The sequence below is a fragment of the Rosa chinensis genome, chromosome 4 (genome assembly GCF_002994745.2).
Source record: "Rosa chinensis cultivar Old Blush chromosome 4, RchiOBHm-V2, whole genome shotgun sequence".
NCBI classification, from domain to species: domain Eukaryota; kingdom Viridiplantae; phylum Streptophyta; class Magnoliopsida; order Rosales; family Rosaceae; genus Rosa; species Rosa chinensis.
In genome coordinates, this window is record NC_037091.1 from 40,591,232 (window position 1) to 40,601,228 (window position 9,997).

The 9,997-nt window shown below is 37.3% G+C and overlaps 1 protein-coding gene across 5 annotated transcripts; it reads left to right on the forward strand.

The window, feature by feature from the left end:
- Nucleotides 1-1,100: 1,100 nt before the first annotated feature.
- On the forward strand, nt 1,101-6,331 carry LOC112199099 (folate-biopterin transporter 1, chloroplastic). 5 transcript variants are annotated; one of them, XM_024340156.2, is made up of 10 exons: nt 1,101-1,391; nt 1,655-1,896; nt 2,186-2,250; nt 2,339-2,501; nt 3,688-3,836; nt 3,959-4,213; nt 4,349-4,517; nt 4,622-4,714; nt 4,974-5,304; nt 5,981-6,331. In XM_024340156.2, the coding sequence occupies exons 1-9, from the start codon at nt 1,124-1,126 to the stop codon at nt 5,271-5,273; spliced, it is 1,704 nt and encodes a 567-aa protein (XP_024195924.1). In that variant the 5' UTR covers nt 1,101-1,123; the 3' UTR covers nt 5,274-5,304; nt 5,981-6,331. The 5 variants fall into 5 exon arrangements, with proteins under 5 accessions (XP_024195924.1, XP_024195925.1, XP_024195923.1 ...); XM_024340157.2 differs by having other exon boundaries at nt 5,990-6,331; XM_024340155.2 differs by lacking the exon at nt 5,981-6,331 and adding an exon at nt 5,694-5,923.
- Nucleotides 6,332-9,997: the final 3,666 nt, after the last annotated feature.

Consider the following 9,997-nt stretch of genomic DNA (forward strand, 5'->3'; position numbering starts at 1 on the left):
AAGCTACATGATGTAGCCTACAATTCCTATATCAGTCCAAAAGCAAAGCAGAAAAGTAGCAGAGGCAAGATGAAATATGAAATATATATGACTTTTTAGTCATAATCCAGTAATTAAATAAAAAATTACATAAATCATTCTTGCAAACTTTTGTAGTCATAATCCAGTAATCCACCAATTGGAGAGTGGGTGAAGCCGAGAGAGGTGCAGGACCAATCGAAGAAGCGAAGGGCGGCGACAGGGTCAGACTGGAGGCGGAGGAGAATCAGCTGGTGAAATGGATTGCAACGACAATGGTGTTCCAGATCAGCACCAACACCCACATCTACGACTCTATTTTGCAAATCGTATATATGGCTCTATATGGTTTTGTTTCGCTCTCATCGCTCTGTTTGGTTGCAAATTTTGATCTAATCTGAGCATGTTTCTGAGTCGGAATTGAGCCTCTCTCTCTCTTTCTCTCTCCAAATGGTTGTTGTCGCTACTACTGAGCTAAGATTAGAACTTTAAAAGTTTAGGTCGAGACGTCGATGACCTAGACCGCTAGGTTTTTCACTTTGGACTTGGACTTGGACTGACTTAATGGGCCACATACATTAATTGGATTTAGGACAGAACATTACTCATTTTCTAATATAATTTCATAGTTCCATTTCTACGTAATAGAAAATAGTAAAAGTAAAATATAAAGTTTGGGGTTAGGACGGGCTAGGTCAGGCCTCATTTGCATGACTCATATCCTAACCTATTTGACAAAGGGTCGGGCCGGCCTTCTCTAATGCAAGGACCAGGGCGGGCTTCTACCCTACGGGCCAGGCGGGCGGATTTAGGGCTGAAGGGCCGAATGAATGAGTCCTATATATAATGACGTGTTATTTCGTTTGGTCGACTTTTCTTTGTGAAAGAACAATTACTTGGTTTCCTAAAATTTCACACGACGAAGTTGGCCCAATAAACTTGTTTTGGGCCACACGCATACTGTCACTGAGCATGGCTGTCCGAACGTGTTCATTCCTTTGCCGGACGTCTAAGGGTATTGACGTCTTTTTAACAAAAAAAATTCAATATTAAAATTTAAATTCCTTACCCGCAAAAAAGAGTTTTGCTATAAAATATTCTTCTAATGGACTCTCCTACCTTTTCCTTGGTCTCAATCTTACCTTCCAGAAACCCAATTTTGTCCTCGGCTTCCTTCGCTGCTCCGCCACTCCTCGCGTCTCGGATCCGCCGGAAACCGAGCACCCTGGTCGTGGGGTCCCACAGAAGAACTCGCCACCGGCGCAGAACCCGACGGAGACTCCTCCAGGACGACATGTCGGTCGCCATTCCCATGCCCTCACCGCCTTCCCGGCAGCACTTGGACGACGAGCCGTTCCTCGATTCCAGAATCAGTGAGCTGTTTCTTTCTCTTCAGTTTCATCTATGGAGTTGATAATTGAAGCTCAATTATGAGAATTGGGTTAAATTGGGTTTAGCAACTTGTGATAAAGATGGAAGCTTTGGTTTTGGAAGTGTAATTATGACCGTCTCTAAGTATGTTTAGTTTTTGTTGGAGAGGATTAGTGGCTCAAATTGGTTTTAGCAACATGTGATAAAGATGCAATCTTTGCTTTGGTCACTCTCTCAATTTTGCTTATATGTGTGGTGGAAGCAGGGTTTGGAGAAAGAGATGTGATGTTAAGTAAGAAGGAGGGAGAGACAAACATGCCCTCTCCAAGCAAAACAGCTCCTCACAAGAACAAACATGGAGTGAGCTATGCCAAATTCTTTGGGGTGGATTTGTCGCCTGATAATGTGGCTGTTGCCATGGTGTATTTTGTTCAAGGAGTTTTAGGCCTCGCGAGGCTCGCAGTCAGTTTTTATATGAAAGATGATTTGCATTTAGACCCTGCTGAGGTATGCGCTACGCACATCTTTGTATTCATGTTTATGACTTGTGGTGCGAGTTTTTAGAGCATTTTGTAGCTCACTAAACTGTGTACAAAATTGATGTTGGTACTGGGTATGCACACTTGGACAGTGATAAAAATTTACTTTGAGGATCCTAATTAGTTTTGAAAATTGTCATGGGATTAATGGTATCCTGGCTTTAATCACTAATTTGATGGTGCGTTAACCTTTTTCTTTGAATTATCTATGAACTTTCGTATTCTTGATGACTGACAAAGTCATACTCTTTGACTAGACAGCTGTAATATCCGGCTTTTCTGCATTACCATGGCTCATTAAACCTGTATATGGGTTTATCAGGTGTGAGTCTTTTGCTATCTCTATATTGGTATTCCTCAGTTACAATATATTGTTGTGTTTGTTTTGAACAATTGTTTGGTCCTTGCAGTGATTCTGTCCCACTGTTTGGATACCGAAGAAGGTCCTACTTGCTTTTATCTGGGCTACTTGGTGCACTATCATGGAGCTTGATGGCCACTGTAGTTGATGACAAGTTTAGTGTTGCGTTTTGCATACTTCTTGGATCTCTTTCTGTTGCCTTCTCAGATGTTGTAAGTTTCTGCTAATTACTTCCTTCTAAAGTTTGGTCGTTTTAAAAGCCATAGTTTCCTATATATAGTACTGTCAGTTGGGAATTCATTTAAATTTCTAGCTCAAAATCAAGACTATATGTAGAACTGAACAAGCTGCTAATTACTTCCTTCTAAAGTTTGGTCGTTTTAAAAGCCATAGTTTCCTATATATAGTACTGTCAGTTGGGAATTCATTTAAATTTCTAGCTCAAAATCAAGACTATATGTAGAACTGAACAAGCAGATTATGTTATGAATTCACTTGTTCAAAATTCCAGCCTTTTACAATGTTTAGCGTCTCAAACCAGAAAAAAAAAAAAAAAAAGTTTACTGTCAACTTCAGGGGAGACTTTTCCTTTCAATGAAGATAGGAATTGCAATTGGCTAATTGATGCTTTATAAGTTGTTACTGGATGATGGTTTTTTTTTCCTTTCTTTGGCTAGCTACGTAGAAATTAATTGGATGGTTAGGAGATGCCATGCACACTAATGAATTAGATTTAATATTCAAGCTCACTTATTAATAATATCATAACTAATTAGAGTTATTTTACCTCACTGTATATAGTAGATCAATGCTTGGTTTGAAAGATTTGTAAGCACCAATATACTCCAAGAAGAATCCAGCATGGAAGGGAATCTTAGCTTATAATTGTAAATATGATACACTTCATACAATAGATAAGTATTTAGCTTTAATTGAAAAGATATGAAACATACTTTAATTGAAAAGATATGAAACATACAATGTCGATCTCATGCTTAGAAGCATTAGTACCTCAGCTCTTAGATCCGACTGAAATGGTGTATGGATGGTTGAGATGTTGATTACGTAGTGTATGATGTGTATAGCAACCATCTGTATCTGATCTAAGGTTTGAGTTGCCGTTACTTGGTTTAGATACATATTGGAGACAGTTTCTGATCCTCAATTCTTTTCCTTGAGATTCTAAATAATATAACAGTTAAAATTTGGGGCAAAAAAGCTGTAAACAGTTCCACAGAAGCAGTCAAGGATTGTGGTGTAATTTTGACGGGATGAATAGGCCAATTTGTTTTCTCTGGTAAAAGTTTTAAGAAGTAGAATCTCTTGTATGGAAGTATTCCATTTTGTTCATTCCGTGGCATTTTCTATAAATCATCTCTCAACTGAAGTATGATGTAGGTTGTAGATTCCATGGTTGTGGAAAGGGCTCGTGGTGAGTCACAAAGCATGTCAGGATCTCTTCAATCTTTGTGTTGGGGTTCTTCAGCTTTTGGTGGAATAGTGAGTTCCTACTTTAGTGGCTCATTGGTGGATGCTTATGGTGTAAGGTACACAAATGTGCTCTTTAGAATTGCAACTTCTCATTTCTTATAAGTGATAGAAATCTGAAGCAGTCTTTGTTTTTGGTCCTTTTCTTTTCTTCTTTTTTTTAAATTTTTTGATGTCACAGGTTTGTTTTTGGTATCACGGCTTTGCTACCACTTATGACATCTGCAGTTGCTCTTCTTGTAAATGAGCAGCCTATGCTTGGTGTGGCAAAAGGGTCAAATTTTCCTTTGGTGGGTCATAACATTCTTGAAAGCTGGAAACAGAGTGCAATTCAGTTATGGGGTGCCATCAAGCATCCCAATGTGTTCTTTCCCACGTTATTTATTTTCTTGTGGCAGGCAACCCCCCATTCGGAGTCAGCCATGTTTTACTTCACGTATGTACACTATCCACTTCATCATTGTGATATATTCCTTTACCTTCTGAAGACAAGCTACATGTGTTTCATGGACACTTGCAATATGTTTTCAGTATGTGCTTCAAATGTATAACAGGATTCTTTGTTTTTCAGCACAAATAAACTTCATTTTACCCCAGAATTTCTAGGACGTGTCAAGCTTGTTACCTCAGTAGCATCACTGCTTGGTGTTGGACTGTATAATGGATTTTTGAAAAATGTTCCATTGCGGAAGATTTTTTTTGTAACAACTGTTTTTGGTTCAGCCATTGGGATGACTCAGGTTTGTGATATGAGTTACTTACTTAAGGCTGTGAATTATTTTCCCTGAATTGACTGTGCTTAGTTTTAATTTGTTGTGTAACTTTTATTGATCGTATTTCTCAGGTTATCCTTGTTACTGGACTAAATCGGAAATTTGATATAAGTGATGAGTGGTTTGCAATTGGGGATTCTCTCATTATAACTGTTCTTGGTCAGGTACACATTTAATAGTGTTGGCTATTTCTGTACTCTGGTGTAGCTTAGTACAAGATGGAATTTATTTATCATATGAGTAGATGGATCTTTAATTTGAACATTCAGGTCAAAGGTCTTATTGTGCATTTATGTAAGTACAACATTTTGATATTTCTAATTGTAACCACAATCATTTAGAAGCTAAGTTCTATTGCTTGTTATGGGGAGAAACAATACTGCAATTGATTCTGGCGTGAAAGTAATTCCTTTTTTGTTGCAGGCTTCTTTCATGCCCGTTCTTGTGTTAGCTGCTAGATTATGCCCAGAGGGAGTGGAAGCAACACTGTTTGCAACCCTCATGTCCATATCAAATGCAGGGAGTGTCCTTGGGGGGCTGATGGGTGCTGGTCTGACACAGCTTCTTGGTGTAACCAGAGACAGTTTTGATAACTTGGCCTTTTTAATCATCCTGTGCAATCTCAGCTCATTGTTGCCTTTACCACTCCTTGGCCTACTTCCGCAGGATCGCCTTGATACCAAGCCAGAGGAGAGTGAAGATATTGAGATGAAGTCAAATTGAGCTTTGGTTGTTTGGTCCTACTTCATCCAAGGTTTGCTTGCATCACCCTTTGATGATCTCTTTTGAACCCTAAGCTAACTTTGTAGCTTTTTCTTTTTTCTCCATAGTAGCTTACACATAAACGAGAGCTAGAAGAGAGTTTTGTAAATATCACACGTTAGGCATAGTATAGATATAGAGGGTCCATGCTATATCCTTCTTGTTTGACATGATTTAATCAGTGATATAGTTTTGGCGATGTGCATTTTCCCTTGATTACTCATCCTGTTGCTGAATTTGTTCCAAGTGCTATTCTATTTTCTTCAATCATAGGGTCTGCACTGATGGACGCTGTTGAATGTTAAAAGTATTAATCGTGTTACGGTTCAGACTTGAGATGGTAATACTTATATAATCTCGCGATGTATTCAATAACTGCAGCTTTTTGTTCCAGAAAGAGAAGCTTAAATACAAGTAGATACGATTATAGACTAAATTTCCAGAAGGGACTACAAGCTGTGGTCTTCTATCCCACAATATGGATACCTTGTCCAACTAATCTGCACTGGCATATATGAGAACTATCATATGAAAAGGGCAGAGAGGTCTATTATGTAATTGATATCTGAGTTCTTCATCTGAAATCTAATTCATGGTGTTTCATTGGGCAACGCATGACCAACCTGCAATTTTATTCCTTCAATTTCTTTAACATTTATTCATTTTAGGTATCACAGGTGCTAAGATTCTTCATACATTTGATCAGAGAAGCATGGGCAACATCCCAAAACTAAAAGCTTTCTTATGAAATCGAAGGGAAGGTTGAGAATAGTACAAGTTTCCAATGATTGAGGATGATTTAATAGTAAGAAAGGTCAAAACTCCAGTAAACTAACAAGAGGCCCAGCAGAAGGCTGAAAGCTGCATAGGTGAACAACCAAATACCAATAATGTCCAACCCTCAATTATTCCTACTGAAAATTGCTAATTTGCTTTTATAATCATATTCCTTTGATGTATGATCCTCATGAAACCGAAAGGTTGTATTCTGTTTATGAAATTGAAAAGAAAAAAAAACAGTCAAGGGCCATACATTCATGATTCATTGGATAATTCTGCTTTGGTTTCTTATTTAAATCACAACAGATAAAGAAACGATGATGATTTGTTTTGAGGCTTCTAACTGTTGTGGCTGCAATATATTATAGTTGCATGTGCAAAATGATTGATTTGATGAGTACTGAATTGAATTGGATGAGTGGGAGAGGGGAATGCTTGGAAAGGAGGCAATTAAGCAGAGAGAGAGTAGTAGAGCGCATGTGACTGCCCATGTGAAGGAAATGAATTTTGAACGAATTCCTCCACCTTCCACATCAGATACTTGAACATACTTGATAAGATATGGAGATCCAAACAAGAATCCCATGTGATTCATCATTGACCTGAAAACAATGCATATGGCATAAACCCCAGAGTAGGAAGAGTAGGAATGATAATTTGTCAGTTTATAAACAAATCGTTAGAATAATGCCTCAACCTAGAGTATCTAAATATATTCCGATGAAAAAGACAAACAATTGTGCTTGTGATGATGAACAACAGAACAAGGTAAAACTCCACTTCTAAGCGGCTCAATGCATTTCTTCTTTTCTAAGCCAACTCGATCTTAGCCGAGAAGCCAGGCTACATATATACCAATAATCAAAGCATCTCTTCTTTAAATTAATGGCTTTTATTTTAGTTTGTATTCCAAAAGAACAATCGTTGTAATATTATTATAATTAAAAACTGAAAAAATTCAAAGTTGGAAGAAATGATACAATGTCAAAAGTTTTGCTTGTTTTTTTTTTTTTTTTGAAAGGAAAAGTTCATTGAAATTAGCGATTGAAATCGCTCATGAGGGCATCCTAATAGAAAGCATACAGAAGCCAGAACGAGCTTGACCCTAGTGCTAAGATAGAATAAACAAGAGGGTGTACCACACCAACTAGTTGTTCTTGTACAATAAGATCGATACTGCTCTGAAATTTTCCTAGAGAAACTAGCAAAAACTATAGGTAAAACTTCAGCCTCCTCAAGATAATTACCAATAATAAAATTATCACAACTTTGAGATTTATAGACTAAACCATTAGAATTTGCAATATGGATATGCAAGAAATCGGCAAACCAATCAAAACTATATTCGTCCCAGCCTAAAGCACGATGCTCGCCAAGGCACACAATTGTGGTACTCACAATGTGTTTACACTGAGAATTCTTATAGAATGTAGAATTGAGTCGTCTACCAGTCGGTAAAAGCAGCCCATCCGAGCGAATGTTTTTCTTGTTACTCAATTCCAAAACTGAAAGTTTTAATTTTAAAAATTATTGATTTAAATAATATTATAGAGACAAAAATGTGCGATATCTTATATTACCAATTCAAACAATATCTGTATCTTACCTTAAGATCTGATTTTCTTGCTTACCCCTTTCAGTATCCCCAACGTTCCAATTAGATCAGCTGGAATAGAGTGTTTTGCGTGGTTTTTTTTTGTAACTTTTTTTTTTGTCATAAAAAAAAAAAGTATGTATCTTGCGCTTTTTTCCCAAAGATCATCCTGTTTATATTCTGTGCGGCAAAACACAAGCCCGATGCCAAAAGATACGATACACAATGCACCATGAAACAGTACAATTCTATTTCTTCACCAAAGTTTCATGAGCATTATCATTAGTTACTCTTTTAAGACATATACCTAACTCGGAGTCATGTCTGCTTTAGTTGCTTAAAACCAAAGCTCCACCATGCCCCGGAAACCTGAAAACCACAAGTGAATAAAGTCAATCAGGGGGTTTCCACTGTTTCTATTCAAGCATGAAATTCAACAGTAACTGAAAATAAAGCTTTGGGGCCATGTATATATAATACCTTTCTTCGTGATCACTATCCCTGTGGCAGTGTGGCCACTAGAAATGCCGGACATCTACCAGACAAGTAGTAGTCCAGCGACTAGTTCGGTCATGTCGAGTACTCGAGTTGTCGACAAGGACCAGTCTGTATTTGGCCGTGGTGTTTGTGGAACTGGGGCTCTTCAACTTGAGGCAACCCCACATGCCTTTGTCTATGCCCTATACATGGACTTATAGATATGGATAATGCATGCACTAGAGCTTTGTTTTTACCTGAATAATTTTTCACGTACGTGAAGGAAACCAGATTCTAGGTCGCGCTAAACCTAGTTAATTAGCTTGCACGAGAGAGAGAGAGAGAGAGTCGATTGTACGTGGTATTGTCTATACTGTTGTGTACTCTCTTTTCACGTTAAGGAATGAGAATACGTAGGTAGTATCAATACTCGAATTCTCATATATTTTGCATTGGTGATAGGAGGTCTCTTACACTTTATGACTCTCTGTTTATGCAGGACAATGATAAGACTCTTCTTGACGTACCCCACAATCCCTACGTGCATAGATATGCTGTGAGGAGAGTGATGGGGGTCAAACCCTCAAACTAATTTTGGAATATTATGTGCTTGTGGTTAGAGACAACTTGATTGGTTTATAATTTTATATGGTTTTGTTTTGATAGTAGTTAGTCTAATTTTCTCATTTTTTCCCTCTCTATAATCGATATATACACGTATTGTTATTGTAGCGATCAAAACCTCAAAAATTTAATAATTTCATAGCACACAATAAGGGCACGTTTGGTTCGAGGAAAGTAAGCAACAAGAAAGGAAACCTGCTTTTGGCATGGGGTGCAAAAGGAAATGAAATAATTTCCTGAAGGAAGAGAAAATAAGAGGGAAAGTGGTTCCTTCCAAACTTTAAAGGAATGATTTTCCCTCCTTATTTCCTTACATTTATTATTCACAACATATTATTTTATTACGTTATTTACAAACTTTTTAACAACTTCCTGATAACTTTCCTTACGTTACCAAACATAGGAATGGAAAGTTGTTGGGAAATTTCATTTCCTTTTTCATGAGAAAAACAAAAGAATCATTTTCCTTTTTGTAAATCAAACGAGACATAAAGTACTTAGGATGTAGGACGAGAATGGGCTCGGTTTAGTTGGAAAACCATAAAAACAAAGAAGTAGCGTAGAATCAAGAAGAGTGATAGGAAAATATGTAATTCACGCGTAATGAGATTATTAGCCACTGGAATATTCAAGAAGATTTGGTTTTGGACCTTTCGGGTTACTCATACAAAAAATCAGGTTTTGATTGTGAATCAGATTTAGTCAACTTTTGGTCAGAATGTCCGTTTGAGACGCATAATACATTTCTAGAATGGGAACGACGAGATCTTCAAGACTCACTTTAGTGAGCCCTATTAGATTTAGGCCAAAATATATCATCTTAATTATCTGATTCAAGATTTAATATTTTTAGGCTAGTTTTACATTTGTTTTAGAATTCTTTTATTTTAGGTTTTTAGTTTCCTTTTAAATTTGGATTCTTTAGGATTTCTTGTTAGATTATAATTTTTGGTCTTGGATGCCTATATAAGCACCATCATGTTTTGTATTAAAATCAGTTTATCATAACAAATTTAATAAAATCTAGAGATTTTTCTCTATTTCTCTGGTGGACTCCAGAACTATGTCTTTTAGGGTTTATCATTGCTGCCATGAACGCTTAAATGGCAGAATTTCGTGGGTTGTTGGAAGGAAGGAACAACAACAATTGTAACAGAGGCGGGGAAGGTCAACGTGCTAGGGCTCCACATGGGGGTGGAGGTGATGTTGA